Below are 22,318 nucleotides of genomic sequence, written 5' to 3' on the forward strand. Positions count from 1 at the left end.
GGGATAATAGATAAACATTGTTGCTGTACCTCTTTCCTCATCAATGGAGAAAAACACTGATCAGTTCCTCCCTGATTTATCTGCCCTCAATCATTAAGCTTGGCACACAACAACGTTTATCTTTCATCCCCATTAATCTGCCCACACAAACTACGACTACTCTGGTTTGCTATGCGATATCTAGTTTAGGTTATTAATGATTTCTGATTTCAATGAGTGCAAAAGAAGTACTTTCCATACTTTTTTCATTATAAACTAAACTAACCTAACCAATAAAGGTTAGGTTAGTTTATAATGATTTCCAACTGATAAAAGTAAGGTTAGGTTAGTTTAGTTTATAATGATTTCTGATTTCATTGAGTGCAAAAGAAGTACTTTCCATACTTTTTTCATTATAAACTAAACTAACCTAACCAATAAAGGTTAGGTTAGTTTATAATGATTTCCAACTGATAAAAGTAAGGTTAGGTTAGTTTAGTTTATAATGATTTCTGATTTCATTGAGTGTAAAAGAAGTACTTTCCATACTTTTTTCATTATAAACTAAACTAACCTAACCAATAAAGGTTAGGTTAGTTTATAATGATTTCCAACTGATAAAGGTTAGGTTAGGTTAGTTTAGTTTATAATGATTTCTGATTTCACTGAGTGCAAAGAAGTACTTTCCATACTTTTTTCATTATAAACTAACTAACCTAATCTGTTATAATTTTTATTGAGAATGAAAACCAATATACAAAACCTATAAACATGTTTTTATTATATTTACCAGACTCCTCTAGGAATTATTCACTTTAACCGGTAATTATTAATAACTGGATTATGATGATCTTAACATGAAGATCGAAACATCAGGAAATTAAAAGAGTTATTTATAACACGGTTGTAAAGTCCATAATTTCTAAAATGAATGCTGATCACAGTGCAACACTAAAAGAAAGGATTCATTCTTTTGCTGTTTTATTTTATTTTTTTTCCAATTATATCTGATCCACAAACAAAAGGTTGTAAGAACTATAGCACATTGGTGGTGAGCGTATGTAAAAGAGAAAAATTTTGTTGACTTTTTTTCTTTTTGAACAGTTGAAGGTTACAGTCTTAGAAGGGAAAAAAAAAGGAGGGAGGCTATCCTAGAGAACAGAGAATGCTCTGCTCCAGCTGGTCTGACAACTTTGGAAGTACATGGATATTGACTAAAAGCTGCTGATGTTCTTAGTTTTGCAAGAAAGTGAAAGATTTAAGAATGGTTCAACAGAACACTGATCATGAAAGTACTTGCAGATGAGACATACAGCTTATTTGTTTTTGGGTTTAACGGCACAAGGACCTCTGTAGTCATAAAATTCCATATACCATGCTGCCCAAAACACGTAATATAAATAAGCAACATATATAGGATTAAAATCTATGTATAAAAATAAAATATTTCTTAGAAGTATATGGTATCGAACAAATAAAAACCAATGTAGTAAAACATGAGTATAAAGCATGTTAAAATAAGTATGAAAAAGTTCATAAAATGCATATAACTAGGTTTTTTTAAAAACATATACACAATAAGTTAAATAAGTATATAATATGGGATGGTAAACATTAATACTTAGTAAACATTTAAAAACCAGTATGACATTTCATGAGTATGATAAAATCTACATGAGTGTATAAGGGTTTGTGCTATATACTCTGAGATTAAAATTGACCAAATTAATGACTGAGCTCATAGGCGAATTTGAATGAAGGACGGAGAGTCTGGAATCACATAACTCATACATAGGTTAGTCATCCTCAACAGGAAAGAGTATGTGGGATGACTATGACCTAAGTAGAGCTGAGCAAGAACAACTACCAATGTTCAAACCCTGCACATGCTAGACTGCCATAATTTAATTGCAGACTTAATCCATGTATTAAGGCTAAAGTGCTCGAAGAAACTCATGCCAGAAGCTTAATGGAGTGAAACCACTAGGAAAGGATTAAAATGTTAATTAAATCTTTCAATATTTCATCTTGGTCAGTGAGGCATCATCATCAGGGATTAGAAAATCACGTGCAACACACACAAAACTAGAAGATGTGGATGCAAGACTAACTAGAGTCCTAACTAGATGGGGGTGTACTCTGTCGGCAGCCTAGGATGTAAACTGGAATCTCGAAGTATTAGCGTTTCCCATATTTTAGGAAGTTTTATGCAACCATATGGTAGATTAGGTTGATTTTTGACAGATACTGCAGATTCCAAAATAGTCTCTTTTAAATTTACTACAATGCCACACAGCAGTCTTTTTCCAATTGATTCTATGAATGTGATCTAAATCATGGCAAAGCTTGATTGACCATAGTCATGACTATGTATGTATTTTTTGTGTTCTTCCATGCAGATGTTGGCTGATCTTCCTGTCTGTCCATAACAGGTCAACTTGCAGGAACAGCAAGCTTTATATACGGCAGAGAGGGGGGGAGGGAGATGATCTCTAGTAGAATGTATGAGAGTAACAAGCTTTTGGTGGGGCTTAAAATCTCTCGACTCAACCTCTTAAGCATTTTATCTGGTTAAGATATGTTGATGATGTATTCTCTATTTGGCCTCATGGCCGAGATACATTCTTTCCTCAATAGTCTTCATTTCAGACTCCAGTTTACCATGCAAAAAGAAACTATATAATAGTCTAGCCTTTCTAGACACCTTGGTAGTGTGCCTACCCAATGGTAACCTGCTATTTAATAATACCATATTGTTGAGAAGGGAGGTGATAGTTTGTGAATGTATCTGCCTGTGTAGTGTAACAAACTTTCTTATCATCTCCCCTCTCAACAATATGTTATTATTAAAACACTAACCAACAGAGCCTATAACCTTTGTTTAGTAATCTTCTCTTACAGCAAAACTTAATCACATACACCACATCTTCTTATATAATGGCTACAGTTCCCACAGTATTAAAAAAAAATAATAAATAAACACTCCATCTATCCTTGACATTTTCAGAAAAATTTTTGTAATTCTATCATGCCATATGTCCAAGGCATTTCAGAAAAAATAGCCAGAATATTAAAAAAATACAATTTTGCTACCCTTCAATGTTCTACTAAAAATCATCTTCCTCCTCTCTGTACCAAGAGTATATAAAGTTGCCTGTTATTATTATTATCTGAGACCTCAGGGAGTCAAGGACTCATCAAGGTAGGCTATAAATCACCCAAACTAGCTGTCATACCTTCCTTTAAATTCAATCACTAGATGCACTTTTACTACCCCTAAAGGCAAACTATTAACACTCACTCACTGCTTTGAGAGAAAAACCTAGTTCTTAACCCTTCCTTGACCGTGAACAAACTTGATTTCTATGGATGTCCCCATGTTCTCTCCCCACCTTTAATATAATGAAAAATATGAGACGCTATCCTATAATACCCATTCAAAAGTTTATAGACCTCTATCATATCATCCCTCTTTCTCCTGTTAAGCAGTGTCTGCAATCCATATACTCACAATCTGTCCTCATAATCTAAATCCCATAATCCAGATATAATTTTTGTAACTCTTCTTTGCACCCTTTCTGCAGCTTCTTTATCCCCTTGGAACTTGGGAGACCAAATCTGTGCACAATAATCCAGGTGTGGTCTTATCAAAGCTTTAGAAAGAGGCAAAATGTGTTCCTTATCCTTATATGTCAAGGTTTGCTTCAAGATCACAATTATCCTCTAAGTTGTATTTGCAACTTTTACTATGTGACCTCTGAACTTCAAATTTCTATCCACCAATATGCCAAGATTCCTTGCCTCCCCAGTTTCTTGTAGCATAACATTAAGTGGATTGAGTGGTGGAGTTTCGTATGAAATTTGACCAGAGAACTTATGGGAATACACTCACTGGTATTTATGAGTTGCCCTAGCCGGACCTTACAAGAGACATGCATGCTATGACAGCATCCATATATTCGCCTCCTATTGGTCCATTTTGATAAGGTTTCACTGGTCTGACAGCTATTTCAAACTGGTTGGTTTTCATCAGAGACCAGGCAGAAACCTTAAGAGAGCAGAAACTCTCAGTACTAAGGAACTTGAAACATTAGAGAGGTACATTTTTCGTAAGCAAACTCTCAGACACTGTCACAGGGTCATGTCTCCTATAAGGTCCAGCTAGGGCAACTCTTAAATACCGGCGAGTGTATTCTCATAAGCTTTCTGGTCAAATTTCATGTGAAACTTTTATAGTTTCTCTATTCAGCTTTGAAATAATGCTGAATTTAATATCCAATTGATTTTTATAATTTTTGCATTGCCAAGGTGAAGCGTCTTGGCTCTTTATTTTAGTAAATACTTTCAGGCACTAACGAAGAGTCTGCTTATGAAAAATACACCTCTCCGATGTTTCAAGTTCCTTAGTACTGAGAATTTCTGCTCTCTTAAAGTTTCTGCCTGGTCTCTGATGAAACCAACCAGTTTGAAACAGCCGTCAGGCCAGTGAAACCTTATCAAAATGGACCAATAGGCGGCAAATATATGGATGCTGTCATAGTAGTGGGCATGTCTCCTATAAGGTCCGGCTAGGGCAACTCATAAATAATGGCAAGTGTATTCCTGTAAGCTCGCTGATCAAATTTCATACGAAACTTTTATAGTTTCTGTATTTGGCTTTGAAATAATGCTAGATTTAATATCCACTTGATTTTTATAATATTATTATATATTTATTTTTATGTTTAATCCCACACACGAGAGGTACAAGAACCAATAGCACATCAGTGCTGTGTGTGAGGTGCAGATAAGGATTGAGAAAAAAGAAATCTATCGACAGTTATCATAAAGAGCTGGAGTTGGAAATTATTAGGAAACACATTATGAGAAAGGTTGTTCCAGAGGACAGAGGTAGATAAAATAAATTAGGAGGAGAAGCAGGTTCAATGTGTTTGCAATTATACTAAAAAGAGATGTTCGGCAGATACTACTCTTGTTTTAACATGCCCAACAGCAAGGGGAGGAATGATGTTTTTAAATTCACTGGAGCAGTGATGATGGAACCTGTAGAAGAGAGACAGAGCTGAAACATTTTGTCTGTGAGACAGAGACTGAAATAAACCTGTGAGGGATGGGTCATCTATGAGCCAAATTGCTAGCATCTGGACAGCAATAATTTTTAAAGAGGTTTTAGGTACACCATTGCAAATGTGTGAACATTATTCTAAGGATGGGTAAATTTGGGATTTATAGATTAGTAGCTAGGTGGGTGTAAAATAGCAGAAAAGAATGCTTAGTTTTTTAGAGGCTAAGGTAGCCACTGATGTGATATGTTTGTGCTAGAAGAGGTTTGAGGTAAATGGCAGTCCAAGGCAATAACTCATCCTGTATAGTGATGATGTATTAATGAGGATAAGGGAAGATGAGCTAAAAATTTTTTGCAAGAGGAAAGGCAGGACCATATTTATGAGACATTGAAGGCGAGCAGGTTATCCTTTGTCCTACTTAAGGGTAGTATGGAAATCAGTGTTTAAGGCACTGTTTGAATATGACCTTGATGTAAGGCATGTCTGGGAACCACGTAGTTTGTCAACAGAGCAGGATGAAAAGAGTGCTATCATCAGCAAAGTTATGATTTGTAAGATTTATAGTGATTGACAGTAGGTCATTTATGTATAAGAGAAAGAGAGTAGGTGAAAGCATGGAGTTTTGAGGCATTCTTGCACTTGTGGTAAAGCTTGAAGAGAGGGTTCTATCCACCATGACATTCAGTCAATGACCAGAGAGAAAGTTGGCTACCAGTTACACAGGTGGCAGGTAAACCAAATGAAGGCAGTTTGCAAAGTAGGCATTGATGCCAAACATGATCAAAAGCCTTGGAAATGTCAAAAGCAACAACACATTTCTCTGAATCTTTGCATGGTACACGTCCAGTGGTGGGTGATATAGGCTAAGATATCAGCTATGGATCTCATCTGCAGAATCCATACTGGTGGACGCTGATGAAATGGTCTGATTCTAGGTAGTGAAAAGGTTGACTATTGATAACTTTCTCCATTATTTTGTAGAGGATTGAGGTGATGACAACTGGTCAGGAGTTGAACAGCAGGCTTTTTTCCTCAATTTCTAGAATGGGTTGGGTATATGCTTGCTTCCATGAGATGGGATAGGTGGCAGCTGAGTATAGAAGATTGAAGAGACGCAAGCATTAGTTCCAGAGAGCAATGCCATCAGGACCAGATGGCTTTGAATTGTTCAGATTGTCTAATATTATTCTTATGTGTCTTTCAGAAAAAATACACCTCTCTTTCCAGCAACCATACAGTGCTTGGTTGCTGGAAAGAGTTAATTTACCTTTGTTATCTATGTAGAAGTTAGAAGAAAAGAGTTATGTTAGGAGGTCAGCTTTTTCTTTGGGTGCTGTAAACAGTAGTACCATTTGGATGGGAGAGAGAGGTGGAAGTGCAGATGACCAGAAATTGTATCCGATGGCTTCTGTGATGGACCAGAAGGCACTGCTTCTGGTCCATTACTTCTGTTTAGACAAAGGGGAAAGTTTTCTGCTACCGGTCATTATGAAACCGAATCTGGATTTGCTGATAGTTGTTTTACATTTATTGCATGCATCTACATAAGGCTGAGTGTGAAGCTAGAGTTCTTGATAAAAGTAACTTGCATTAAGGCGAGATTTCACCTTCAACTGCTTTTATACATCTTTTGTTGAACCAGGGCTTAGAAAGTAAACAGGAATTCTGGATGAAATGAGAGATGAACACCTTCATGCCAGCATAGATGACTTGCTCAGTGCAGACATCTGGGTCAGAACAGTAGAAGCAATAGTCATACCATGGAAAGGAAGAGTAGTAGTTACAGAGGTCACTCTATTTGGTTTCTTTATGGTGCCAAAGGACATGAGGTTAGGTGTAGGGGTATTCTATGAGACTGTAAACATGCAGAAGATTGTGGTCTGAGTTGACAAGAGGAGAGATAACCATTGCAGTATGTATGGAAGGAGAACTAGTTACAAAAAGATGCAGGGGATTATTGGGAATTCAGGTAAGTAGGTTGGTAGGTGTACATTTTGCATTAAATCATTACTTATAGCAAAAACTTCTGGATCATGTCCAGACAAGATCGATTTCTTGTTGAAGTTGTCTTTTAATTATTCCTATGTTACAAGGGGTGACAAAAATTGTGATATCAACATATAAAGCACTGCCTGCAGTGGGAGGATGCCGTTCATTAAGTTAACTGTGACAGTAAGATGTGACACTTAAGATAGAGCCTGAGGTAACACCCTGTTCTTGATGATATCTCAGATAGCATACTTCCCACTTGGACTTGAAAAACTTGGCTAGACAAAGTTTTAATAAATACTGGAAAGCACCTCTGAAACCTAGGTTATACATGTCTTTTGATATGATGTATCTCTAGGCTGTCATAAGAACATGGAAACCAGAAGTTCTTGTTTCAGGAATGCGTTGCTTACACATTTCTGAACAGAGCATGTGGTCCAGCATTGAATAATGTCTATGAAAGCCACACTGAGTAGTGGAGAGAAGATCACTGCCTTCTAAATACAAAAGAAGTCTGGCATTAACCATTTTTTCTAATATCCCACAATGACAGTTGGTTAGAGTAATAGGTCGATAATTGTTTGCTTTGTATCCTGGTTTTAGGATAGCAGTAATTTATGCCAAGTCTAGAAACACTTCTTCTATAGGCATTCAGTTTGTATATAAAGAGAAGGAAATTCATAAAAGATGACAGATGATGTTTTATCATCTCATAATAGATGTCATCAGGACCTATTGCACTGGGGTGAGACAACGTTTTAGCTCCTCCTTAATAAACAATTGATTGTATGTCTAGCTTAGTAGAAAAGCTTAGCCTCTGTTTCGTTTTAAATATTAAAAATTCAGGAGAATATTAAGTGATTACTGAGATACTTGCAAAATTTCTCCTGAAGTGTTTGCAACAGCCTTGGAATTAGGAATAAAATCCATTATGTTCCAAGGTGGACAGGTAGTGTGTTTTATATCAACCTTTCATTTTCCAGATTTAATCCCAAACAGTGTTTGCACTGAATGCTTGATTAATCAATGAAGTAAATTGGATCTTTGAAGACTCCAACTTTGGAAGTTGGAATCTTCAAAGATCCAACTTTGAATTGTTTTTGACTCCAATGTGTAAAATAACATGCATTGGCACTAAGCATGTTTTTAGCATTTTTAATAGTTTTATAGCTTTTAGCTATTAAATATGATGTGGTAGGATATCTATAAAATATGCCCCACACTCTGTCTTGATCTTTTTTAGCTGATAGTCAGTCTGGGTTCCACCAATAAAGTGGAAATCGGGATGTTTTTGGAATCACAGCTGTTGCTGACTGAACAATACAATCTACTACATACTTCACTGATAGATGTTTGATTGCCAAAAAAGTACTCTGGTAAAGCGTACTCTAGTCAGCATGTTCTTCTACATGATTCCTGTGAAGACAAAGTGCAAATAACAGGTAAATGATTGCTTCCACAGATGTTTACTTCAACATTGCACAGGAGCAGTGGAAAAACAGCAGGGAAGCAGATTTATTGCAGAATGAGTAGGTAGAAATATGGAAGAAGTAATGACTCCATTATTAATCTAACAGATAAGCTTAAGTGTTGACTGTTAATAACACCAAATGCATTAATTTATAAAAAGTAGTTTTATCAACTTGCTTATATTTTACTGAATTTCAAATCAGCATCATCAGAGCAAAACACAGCATGTATATATGACAGTGAAGTGAAACAATACAATTGTAATGGACAAAAGATCTCAAGTCCAATTTTTTGACACCCTCTAATGTTGTAGGAAAAAAAATTTACAGCTATGTGGGAGTTGCTCTTAAGTTAACTGTCTCCCAAATTTTTGGCAAATTAATGCAACCATATTTGTTCAGGTTAGGAGAAATTCTTTTTGATCTGAGTCAGCCATGGCTATGAAAAATTCTCCTAACCTGAACAAATATCGTTGCATTAATTTGCCAAAAATTTGGGAGACTGTTAACTTAAGAGCAACTCCCACATAGCTGTAAATTCCCCTCCCCCTGCAACATTAGAGGGAGCCAAAAATAGGAGTTGAGATCTTTTGTCCATTACAATTGTATTGCTTCACTTACTGTTGCATATACATGCTGTGTTGTGCTCTCATGATGATGCTGATTTGAAATTCAGTGAAATATAAACAAGTTAAAAAAACATCTTTTTATAAAATAATGGGTTTGGTGTTATTAATAGCATTAAAAATAAGTCATGAAGGACTCCATTATTAAGAAGGAAGAGGTCACAATTATTAATCATTCACTCAATGATATGACCTCGTGCAATCATGGTGGCACTAACCCACAGAGTATTGTGTTCATTAAAGTCATCCATGTCATCAGTGAGCTCAGGCAGTTGCAATATAAGATTATCTAGTTCCATCTCATTTATCTCTTATGTAAATATATTGAATATACTGTAATAAAAAATCCCATGGATAGACAAATTGTTACTGCTTCCAGATCAGTATTAAGCTGGACATAATGGAAAGGAATACAACTTCTCAGCTAGTCATAAGGGTTTTAAATATGTTGTGAGTTCATGTAAAAACCCACAACAGTTCCATCATAAAAATGTTCCTATTGTTTTGACTTTGCAGACTTGTCCAATTTCCGAGAGATTGAGACTTACTCGTGTCAGGTTTATATTTATCGAAGGATTTGGGGAAGTATGGACAGCCACTTCAATCTCTTTTTCTGAAAAAAATGTTTAACACCTCATTTAATAAGCTTCATTTACTTTCAGTGGATAACAAAGTATCCATTATTTTTGTGGGAATGTCTGGTGGTTTATCCTTGCGATTTCTTCTTTTTTTTTTGACAAATGGATTCTCATTGAATGGGACCATTTCTGGACTTGAAACCATGGGGCATGTGATTGATGCACTCTACAGAGAAGTGCCCACAATCATAAAGTTCATGTATGGCTAAATTATCACAGCAGAATAGACATACGAGTTTGACACCTTTAGCTGTCTTTGCAGGGCAAGAGAGTTATGCTCTTTATTACTACATTGTGCACAGGTGAAGATCACGACAGGCAGTTATGGCATTCCCATATTTCTAACATTTAAAGCATCTTAGTGGATTAGGGAGAAGCAGTCTATCAGGATAGCCAAAATATCTCCTACGTAGGCAGATGTTGGAGGCTTAAGTGTATCAAAAGTAAGGAGGATGGCCTTGTCAGAATATGGACCACTGCTATGTATCAGGATGCACCTCACATCTGTTATTTCTGAACATATCTCCTCATCTGGAAGATCAAGGAGATCCCATTCTGATTATCACTCCTCTAGAAGAGTTTAGTGTTTTATGAAGTATCACTGTAATTGGTATTTAAACTTAAATGCAAGCTTCTAGTCACATGTCGCTGACTAGATGTTTACACAAAGATATTAACAGCAGTTTGACTGTTTTGAGAGATGCTGCCAGTCCTAAACCTTTCTGAATAAAGGGTGATATTTTCCTATTAGCTATTCACCTGTTGCATGGACAATGAGAAAACACTGTACATTTATACTGGTACTTTCACTTATTTTGTTTCTTACTCTCATCAAGTGATGCATCTATGGTATCAGTACTTGATTGGAATTTTTTTAAGACACCTGAAACATTTTAGGATGAAGAATTCATGCTCAAGAGATTTTATGTTCAGCACCAGAGCTCCACAGAGGCATACATGGCCAGCCACTGACCAGAAAGCAATGACTGCTCAGGAGGGAGCAGTCATTGCTTTATCAAGCATTGGTTCTTGACTCCAGACCACGAGGGTGAGAGACTTACTGCAACACTGTTGATCCTCACAGGCAAGTCCACTTGTCGATTGATCCTGGCTGGACCATCCAGGACTGCCTATCCTATAGAAGCAGAGGCCAAAGTAGTGCAACACTACCAGGATCCCCCTTTCTAGATATGCATGAATTGCAATGCACAGCAAACACTGTGGCAGGGCATTGGATCCCAGTGATGGTGGCCTGGAAGAAAGGAAAATTAAAAAGACTCAAGAGAAGTAGAGCAAAGAATACTGGAAGAAAATCAAAGAAAATGGGGAAGAATGAAAATGGTTAGTTACTTGGAGGTCCCCTCCGCCATAGGGAGGAGCCTTTGCTCTTGAAGAGACCAGATAGAGAAGGTATGCTGCTTTCAGCAGCAATACTCAAATACACTAGAGCCCCATTTGCGAAAACAGGCTACACCTTGGGAAGGTGAAGTTCATTTGAGAAGCTACATGCTATGAAGTGATAACTCCTCTAGTAGCCCAAATACTGACAATAATTTATAAGTTGCACAATGCCCAGTACTAAAAATGAGAAAAATTACTAATATTTCCAAGGAGTAAAAGATATTTAAATTATTGGATTTAAAAGCAGCTTTACTGTTTCAGTTTTGCCTGGCTGGTTGAATACAACCAAATGAACTAAGTTGTGAAACTAACAGCCCATCTTTATTGTATGTTCTGTGACTGTTTGCTTGGATATAAGATGAGAAACTATAGTTCCTAGGATGAAATAAAACTTTTGCCTCTCAGCTCACTTATAAAGATTCCTTGTGTTGAAGCCAGGTTCTGATCTTAGTTTTCTCAAATTAAGGAGCAAATGTTGTGATATCCTCATAAATGTACTATGGAAGTGGTGTATATCAAATAGCATATGCTCCCTTGATTATGAAATTTACAAGTCTGGTATGCTGTCTTATATTTTGATTTAAAAAGAGATATGTTACTTGTTTGCCAAGTCAAAGGTCAATTCTTACTGTTGATGCCAACATTCAATATCCAGACACAAGGTGAGATGACCTTGATTAATCTCTGCACGCCAGGAAGATATATTAGCTAAAGATTAGAATAATTATGTTACAGAAAAATGCTGTAGATCTGTTATTCTAACTCTATTGCAGGTGAAAAGATGCAAATTTAGCAGAAAGATGTGAGCAATATTTTAACCTGCAAAACAAAAAGAGAGAACAAATTTGCTTCAATCCAAAAAAGTGAATATACTATGGATGATTAAACAAAAAATAAATGCTGCATTGCTGCTTTGTCAATGGCTTGGGTCTAGTAATTTATCATGTAATAATTAATAAGGGGAAAAAACAAAACAAAAACATGAAAATGTGATATCATATACTGGAGTACTCCATGTACAGAAATCAATTAACAATAATAAATACAAATGCATCTACCAGTTGTTGAAAAAATATGAAATAGTATAATTCAGTTGTGACATGATATAATCCAAACCAGCCAGTTTACCTGATCAATGAGGATTGTTTGTAATGGTCCATGATATTTCTTTACCAAGCATGTAGCATCATACTTTTCCCAGTCTTCTTTGTGATCACCTAAATAACCTGATAATGCCACCTGTCCCCAAGGACTTTCAATAGGGTTGCAAATGGGAGCAAATGCTGATACGCTGCAGTACTGACCTGGATTCTTAAGAGCACAAATTAAAGCTCCATGTCCTCCCATACTGAAATAGTCATATCAGTTAACATGTAATATTACTTATTATCTGAATTATACATGTAAATATGAAAATTGTAGTTGGCATTTATACCATAAAATGATCTAAAATTCAAAGCAATGAAAATTTATCTCAAAGATATATATATATATTCTAAATATCTCGCTTCTTCTCTAAAATGTTTCTCCAGAAATTTACATCCTTTATGTAAAACTGGATAGATTTTGTATCCAAGCTCAGAGATATCACAGTCAAAAACACAGATATCATGGCTGGCTTTGACACAGTTTTATTATTTACAAATGTTCCTATGGAAGAAGTACTTTTCCTTTTAAAAAAAATATCTAAGAAGATCATGGCCTTATTGACACACTGTGTCAACTTTGGTTACTTCAAATTCGAAGACACAATTTACAAAATTCAGGCCTAGCTGTGGGAAACCCTTTGTCCCAGTTCTTGCTAACATTAACCTTAAGGATTTCGAAGAAAAAACTATTTCATCCTTTCCTTTAAAACCTAGTGTGGAAACGCTACGTTGACGACATCTTTATAATTTGGGAACATGGCCTTGATACCCTCTGGAACCTTTCAAGAACACCTAAATAATATACATCCTAACATTAAGTTGACAGCTGAACTGGTGGATAAAGGCTCTCTTTCTTTCTTAGATGTAAAACTGTCCCATTTAAATGAAAATTTCAAAATCACTATCTCAAACCCATTTCCTGTATTATTCACACTTTCACCACCCTTGGAGATTTCTACTCTGGTTGAATTTAATTCATCAACAATCATTAGTAATACTGTACAACCCTTCTTTCTTATCTCTCTTCCCTAAGTAAACTGAACCCATCGTATTATGATCCAATATTCTCCTCTGTCAGCTGGGCCTCGCTAATACCTATAATTTTTGCCTCATTACCTGCCACATTTTATTTGCTCTTTCATTTGAATTTTTGCTGACATTCAATACTTAATGCTTCTCAATCTGCCTAATTATCCCACATTTCTGGCAAATTCTAGTATCATTATCTCCTATTTCCCATCAACTATTGGCATTCAACATCATACATTCCATACACACTATGTTAAACAAAATGTTTCAAGTCAAACAATGGACTTGCGATGTCCATTGGTATATCTCACATACTTGATCAATTCACATAAATAATTACATAATAATCACCTGATTATTAGGCCTGAAATTTTGGGAGATATAAGTTGTGGAGACAGAACAGCAGATTATGACAATGATGCAGAATATACTGACATATAGAAGTAAAGATGTTATGGCTCCATTGTACGAAGCTTTGATCAGGCCACATATGGATTACAGTGCACAGATTTTGTCGTGTGGTTTTCAAAGGATGAAGAGATAATAGTGGAAAGAGTCCAGAGACCACTGACTAAGGTGATTTCTGATCTCGGAAATGTTGAGTATGAAGGCAAGCTGAAAGAACGCAATTTTCAGGGTCTTCTGCAGATGGGAGGAAATATGATCGAGACAACCCCTTACCAATGTGGTAAGGGGTTGTCACGAAATCAATGTGGATGAGATTTTTCACAGAATGGAAGGAGATGGGGGAAGACAAGAGACCATTCCCAGAGTCTGTATAAGGACCAAAGACCCTAATGAGTCTTTGGACTTCATGTCAGATGATGATAAAGATTCATATAATGCTAAATATTAAACTTAAGAGGTAGCAAAAATAATCTGTTGCATAAAACACCAATCACACTATTGTGTTGTATAGAATGCTCTAAATATTAATTAAATATCTATGCCTAAACTAAACCTACTGAATTTAAATGAAACCAAACAACTAGTAAAGCAGTATTGACATTTTTACCAAAAGTAAGCTTAAACGTTTTGGATCACTCTTAACCACGCTACCCAACAAGATGTATATATACGTCCAGGTAACCATGGACGCAAAGTGTATATTAAAATTGTAATACTATTGATATTACATTGAAATATATGATGGATACGAAGCGTATTAGGATGCGTATTTAATCCATAATGGCCGGTAAGGTAGATAACAATCTTCTTCAATATGCTACCTAGAAACAACTTTTATATTTTATCAATGATGAAAACAAATTCACCTTTAATTCACCTCAATAAATAAATTTCTATTAGAATGCATCCAAGAATTCAAACAGCAGATTTCGCTAATACTGCAATTACTATGACTTTTTTCAGAAAATGCAAAAAAATTTTTCATTTTTCCTGACAAACAAGCATTTCATGAACAGAACAGGTTATTGAGCATAGCATCCTCACTAGTTTTACCCAAGCATTATGCTTCAGAAGTGCTTATCTAGAAATGAGTGAGTCACACTTTGAACAAGAACTATACTCATTTCTAGATAAGATCAACAATGTTCATCCTTGTATCAAATTCACACTATAAAAAGAATCATCACAAGGTATCTCCTTTCTTGATATACACATCCAACAAAAACAAGATGGTTCCATCTCCACTACTGTCGTAAACCAACTTCTTCAGGTTGTTACATCCACAATTCATCGGCTCACCATCGATCTCAAAAATATGGCATCATAAAATCGTTGGTATCCTGAGCGCACAAATTTTGTTCCTCTGAAGAATCTTAAAAACAAGAATTGTTAATTGCACTGTCCAACACAATTTTTGCTGACTTTTATATGAGACTTGTTTTTTACTAATTTGGGTGCGCTGATTTCAAATATCAAATCTATTTTTCTCTATCACGTCAGGATTTTCCTCTATGGCATTTTCTTTTTGCTAATTTGTAAGTTTTTGATAGTGTTAAGGAGGCAGTACTATTTAGAGGATCAAAAAAATCAATTTTTTAATATTATTTTCTGAAAGTATGTACTTTTAAAAATCTGTTCCTAACTTTTTATCAAGAAATTCGAAAAATTCCTGAAGATATAGCCTATTATTCAAAGCGGTGCGCAGATCAGAATCAGAGCCCTCACCGCTCTCGCTTGTTAGTAAACGTATAAATGCGTAAGAACCTGCAATGGCACGTACTGGCGCTTTGAATGCAAGAGAGGCCGATAATTAGATACATAACTACTTAACAATATTCATTAAAAATTACAAGAATATTTATAAAAAAATAACAATTTTACTTACACGAGTTTCAGGGAATAAATTTTTGTTTGTAGCAATTTCTGCTGTGTGTTCTGTTTTGGCAATCCCTTTGAATACTCCAACAGTAGTCGGCCATCATGTGAGAATCCAATCTTCCATAGTTTTTAAGTCTTGATGAAATATTTCGCCTTGTTCATCGCTTACAGCACCTAAATTCTCGGGAAATCTATCAAGATGACTGTATAGGAAATGAAGCTTTATGCTCATGTTGCAACCTAGGCGCTGGAAAGTTTCAGGCATTGTTTCCACTAGATCTTTGTAATTGCACGCTTTTTTGTTTCCAAGAAAATTATTCGCCACCATCGTAAATGAAGTCCAGGCCTCTTTCTCAATTTTGTTCATAGCGTTGATGGAATTTGGGTCTCTCATTAAAGTTCTAATTTGCGGTCCATCAAATACATCGGCTTTAATTTTTTCATAACTAACTCGTGGAAATTTTTCACATATGTATTGGAAACAGTCACCTTGTAAATCTAAAGCTTTAACATACTGCTTCATAAGACCTAGTTTGATGTGTAGAGGTGGAAAAATGATTTTTTCTCTGTCGATTAAAGGTTGATTTATAACATTCTGTTCCCCAACATTTAAGGATATTCTAAGAGGCCAAATTGGTTTCTAGCTCGACTATCCCAGAAGCAGAAAAAACATGGAAACTTTGTATATCCTCTTTGAAAGCCAAGTAAAAAGTTCACCATTTTAAGATCCACACAGATGATCCAGTTATGGTCTGTATATTTTAATAACTTCAGAACCTTTTTAATGTCCTCATATGTTTCCTTTAAGTGGATTGAATAGCCAATAGGAATTGAGCCATATACATTCCCTTTGTGTAGTAAGACACGCTTGAGACTTCTGCTTGAACTGTCGATAAATAAATGCCACTCATTTGGATGATATTGGACAACACTCATTTCAGTGTAAACCTGACACATTGTTACAGTAAACAAACCCACATTCGTGTTTAAAATATTGTACAAGATTACTTTCCCTGCTACGATAAAAAGTTATCTTCGTATCTTGCTCCAGTAAGTTTTTTTCATTTAATCATGAAGCTAACAATTCCGATGATTCTTTTGATAGGTCCAAATCTCTTACTAAGTCATTCAATTCTGCTTGAGTAAAATGTTGCGGTCCAGAACTAGAAATTAAAATTTCATTATCTAAATCAACATCCGGGTCTTGCTCCTCAAGAACATAAATTGGCACGGCTATTTCACTGGAATGAGCAACTGGCCAAATTGCTGAGTCGAGATTTGGATACACAATTTTTTTCTTATTCTTCTTATTATAACCAGAAGTCTGAACTAAACAAAAATAGCAATCATCTACGTGATTTTTCAGTTCACGCCAAATCATTGGAATGCCAAAAGCTAATTTTTGGCATTTTCCCTTGCTCCACTGTCGTAAATTTTCTACACATGACTTACACACTTTATTTGGAGCCCATGACTTGTCCTGATCTGCAATTTTTACGTCAAAGTATGCAAAGTACACTTTCTTAACGAAATCAGTGATATTTTTCCTTTGACTGGGAACAGTAAAGCTGCCACAAATGTAGCAGAAGGAATCTACACTATTGACACAATTTCGAGTAGTAGACATGATGTATTTTCTTCACTGCCGACTAACATGCAATTAACAAGACAAAAAAAACCAGAGACTTTATTGAAATGTTATAAGCGCTCATCATACTTTCACGATCGATTAACAATTGACTGATTTCGATTGTTCTTTGTCCACTATGATGCATATAGCATTCATTTGTTTTAGGCAGTTGTCATCGCCTAAATGTATTAGGTCGGTTATTGGCCTCTCTCGCATTCAAAGCGCCAGTACGTGCTGTTGGAGGTTCTTACGCATTTATTTGTTTACTAACAAGCGAGAGCGGTGAGCGCTCCGATCCTGATCTGCGCACCGCTTTGAATAATAGGCTATATCTTCGGGAATTTTTCGAATTTCTCGATAAAAAGTTAGGAACAGATTTTTAAAAGTACATACTTTCAGAAAATAATATTAAAAAATCGTTTTTTTGATCCTGTAAATAGTACTGCCTCCTTAAAACTATCAAAAACTTACAAATTAGCAAAAAGAAAATGCCATAGAGGAAAAACCTGATGTGATAAAGAAAAATGGGTTTGATATTTGAAATCAGCACACCAAAAATAGTAAAAAACAAATGTCAGATCATAATCAGCAGAAAAAAAATTTTTTTTGTTGGCCAGTGTTATGGGTACAATCCAAAAACAACTCAAAAAATCATCAGCCACTTACTTACACATCAACCCAGACAAGAAGAAGCCTGTAGGAATCCTATACCATATATCAAAGACATCTCAGAACGTCTGTCAAAAATTATGAAGAAATTCAAACTCACCACTACCTATAAACCAATCAACCTGATCCACAATTTGCCACCTTCTCCAAAAGATGAACTCCCACCTATGATACTGCCTGGCACATGTGAAGTTCCATGTTCTTAAGATATCTTACTATGGACAAACAGGAAGATCTATAAGTAAACTCATCTCTGAACATCAAGACCACACCCATCTTATCAAACTGCACAAATCTAGCCTCGCACAATATGGAGTTGAAAACTCTAACCATAGGATCCAATGGAAAAATAAAATAAATTTATCAAATATATTTTAATTTAATTTTAATTACAGCAAAATTTTTTTTTCTTTCCCTAAAAGGTCCTAAAACATGCTACTGTATGCATAGAAGGATTCCAATGTAAGCTTGTGCATTAACTGTTCCTTTGAATGTAATTCCTAGTATTGTTTGTAATAACTGAATTGATCATGTCTTAAAATACTTGAGATGAAATATCTTCATATTAAAATTTAATTACTGTGGTATATGTGTGAATTTTTAATTACATTATTATTAATCTTTTATCAACAATTTTCCCCCAAATCAATCTATTACTTGTGAGCACTTCAACATTGTCACAATATCTAACATTTTGTGCTTCTAGGCACTTCTGACTGAATCAATCCACCTAGATGTTGGTCCTCCTCAGGTATCATTTCTGCCATCTTGGCATCAAACACTTATATTGCTAACCTTTCTTCATCCATTCTATTTAAGTGGCCATACTAGCTTAGATTAGCTCTGCTGACACATTCTTGAATGCTAACAATGCCAAGTTCCTTTCTAATATCTTCATTTTTAATATGATTCTGCCATTCATGTCATTAGTTCATTCGCCTAATTTTACTTAGAACCGCCATATCTGTGGTCTCTAGTCTTTGATCAAGTGCTTTATTTCTAACCGAACTCTCAGAACCATAACTAAAAATTGGTTTAAACTGTCTTGTATACTGCTATTTGGTATTCTGGCTAATTTGTCTTATTCCATATAAATTTATTCAACAGAATAAGAAAAACTTGTGTTTTGCTTATTCTGTTGTCTATTTCCAGATTTAACCTGCTATCTTCACTAAAAACTATGCCTAAATACTGTATTTTTCAGACCATAAGACACACCTTTTTAAGTAGAGAAATTGACTTACAATTGAGGTGCGTCTTATGGTCTGAAGGTAGGTGATACCAGGTAAGTCTTAGATTCCCATATTTTCGATGCAAGCCAAACATGTGTCTTGCTGTACATGTGGGAATCCCCGATTTACATATGAAAACTTGACCAGCATCAGCAGTAGTCAAGGCAAGTGTATGCTGTTTTAAACAGTTCATTTAGATTATAATTCAACGAATTATTAATGTCATAAAACTATAAACATGAGTGTAAAACAAAAGACTTTTTAGAGAAGTAACATGGAAAATTTTCCAGAAATAATATATATATATATATATATATATATATATAAATTGATTGTGATAAATTATGCAAAATAACATGGAAACAGCAGCAAAAAGACATTTTGGTCCACCACCAACAGAAAAAATGATTCGTAAATGGAGAAAACAAGAACAAATTGAAACTGCAATTTTTATATAATATTTTTTTCTAAAAATTGTCTCATACAGCTGGGGTGCATCTTATTGTCTGAAAAATAAGGTAGCTGAAATATTTTGCTTGTTCTATAGGGTCTGCATTCAGAATGCAGCTGAAGTTTTCTATGTTCCTGACCTATTTTCATTGTTTGTCTTTTAATGCTGATTTTCATACCAAATTCATTACAGCACTTATTCAATTTGGTCAGAGAATCCAGCAGCCTTGTCCTGGATTTATATACATCATCAACATAAAGCAAACAGATGAGATTAACATCTCCAATTTTGATATCAGGTTTAATACCACTTTCCTTCATAACATGATCCATTATATAGCTGATGAATAACAGTGGCGATAATGTGCATCCTTGTCTTATCCCTGATTTTACATCAAACTATGTTCTTGTATTTTCTTCAATTCTAACTGCTGACTGACAACTTAAACAAAGACTATGTATTACTCTGTATAATGTTCCATTCACTCCATATAACTGTAGTGTTTTGAAAAACTTTTCTCTAGGCACCTTGTCGTGTGCCTTTTCCAGATCTACAAAACCCAAGTACAGATCTTTTTCATATTCCCACGATTTCTTGACTATTTGTCTTAAAGGGAAAATCTGATCTTGACAACTTCTATTTGGCCTGAACCCAGCTTGTACTTCTCCAAGTTTCTCTTCTACAATCTTTTTCAACCTCTTTTCAAGTATGCTTGCATAAATCTTACCCGGAACACTTGGTAGAGAAATTCCTCTGTAATTCTAACATGGTTTTATTCCCTTTTTTTTTTTTTATAGATGGGTACTATGAGAGCTCTACTCCAATCACTGGGACTTCAATCTTCTGCTCAGGCCCTCTGAATTATATTGTAAAATTTTCACTTATTTGTTTTGTATTGCCTTTGTAAGATTGGCTGTTGTGCCAATGTAAAATCTTTCTCTCTTTGCTTTCTAAAAAGTTTCGTCTTTATATGCTTGTACTTATTGAACTTATCTCTAACACTTTAATTATCCTTTTAGTTTCAATATTCTCTCTGGGCCGATATTTATCTTTAAGAACGATGCTAGTGGTTTAAGGACAAAGGGATTGCTAATGGTCAACACCCACTCCTTTGTTCAATACTGGATCCGATTCCTTTTTCGGATTCAGGGAAAATTTATATTATCCTGCGCCATCCTGAATCCTAGATTAGCAAAGAGTGCAGAATCAAGGAACCAGAACACAGTTTAGCATACAATCTTACTTCACTATAAATTACTTTTGCAGTCATAGCCTCTCTATTAATTAATCTCCCGCTGTGGTCCGAATTTTATGAGAAAGTGCAATAGAGAAGAAAATCAGGCAAATCACCAGTTAAACTTGAAAAGCAAAACATTTAATTTCAATTGAAGCATCTTACACTTTATGAATATACAATAATGAAGTAATCTACAATTTCTAAGGAATGAGCATTAATTATTCAAACTCTCTACCTTTATCTTAGCATGCAAAACAAAGAACTTCATATATAGTTTACAATTTCTACTTGATAGATCAAACACACTCTTCAATAATAAAGGACATTTGCTAATTGAATCTCTAAGTTAGCTCCATGTGCTCACACTAATTCTTTCACTAAAATTTCATAATTACTCTACTTTAAAAGTAAAACATTCTCTAGAGTCTTTCCTATAGTTACAAACTTTCTTCTTATATACAATTACTTATATAGACTGTACATTACCAACTGCTGGGGAACTGTTTGGCCACTTCACATATCTCGACTGGACAATCATTTTCGATTCCTGGTTCATTCTGCTTTTTCGGAGGCATTCTTCATGGGTCCAAGCTGTAGTTATCTCTTCCGCTGAAAGTAGGCATACGTTGTTCTCTGGTCAATAGGCACAACATCGTAATGATATCTCCGGAAACATCGGAGATTTCCTTCCTCTGGGCTGATCGCTGACCGGTAAACTTTCAGGAATTTCATGGCATAGTTCCTCAGTCTTTGTCTCGCGTCCATGTCGAAAAGCAGGGGACGAGAAGGTGCCACGAGGAGGTTCCAACACACCAGAGCAAGTCTGCCAGAGCACGAGTCCAAGCGCATAAGAGAGCTTTATAGGCGTTGCAACGACTTTTTAAATTGTGCGCTACCGATTTCTTCTACGTCATCGTTTTCTCCTCCCCTTTTTCTGTGCCACTCTACGTCACCCAGTACTAAGCGTCACACACGGAATTCTAGCATGCTCTTCGGAGTGTGTGTGTGGGGGGGGGAGGAACTGCGTGCTTACCTAAAGGGTGCACATGTACTTGTAGCAGGTGTTTAGATTCCAGCCACTTTTACTTAATCGGATTATCTTTTCTCCCAGCAATTTATAAGTACTTACACAAAAGAGCAGCAAGGTTTAAGCATTTAAGCAATTTACAATATTTTACATTATAACAAAGTAGTGAAAATATTCTCAATTTAGTAATACTTTGGTAAATTACAAGAATTTGGTATGCCCGAAATATCAATATGTGATTCAAATTACAAACCCATGTTAAGTCTGTAGGAAACGTTAATTAATTTAATTTTAGTTTCATTCAGAACTTAACAATATGGTGTAGCTACTGCAAAACTTTTATAACTTTATACTTAGGCATTTCTGGTCAAATATCGTCTACATCAGGTGCCATTTCAAGTTTTTGATGGCTTTTTCCACCTGAAGTATTGATATGTACTC

At 35.4% G+C, this 22,318-nt stretch overlaps 1 protein-coding gene across 3 annotated transcripts in view; it reads right to left on the reverse strand.

Moving 5' to 3' along the window:
• Positions 1 to 22,318, reverse strand: part of LOC150094509 (S-formylglutathione hydrolase) — a 144,971-nt gene that overhangs the window by 27,146 nt on the left and 95,507 nt on the right. For all 3 annotated transcript variants that reach the window (XM_090412487.1, XM_090412485.1, XM_090412486.1), the window contains one exon: positions 12,297 to 12,516. In XM_090412487.1, coding sequence (XP_090268613.1) covers positions 12,297 to 12,516 — 220 coding nt within the window. The remainder of the gene's footprint in view (positions 1 to 12,296; positions 12,517 to 22,318) is intronic.

Source organism: Typopeltis vanoorti, chromosome 22 (genome assembly GCF_054136105.1).
Source record: "Typopeltis vanoorti isolate ZY-2024b chromosome 22, IOZ_Tvanoo_1.0, whole genome shotgun sequence".
In the NCBI taxonomy this organism is placed as follows: domain Eukaryota; kingdom Metazoa; phylum Arthropoda; class Arachnida; order Uropygi; family Thelyphonidae; genus Typopeltis; species Typopeltis vanoorti.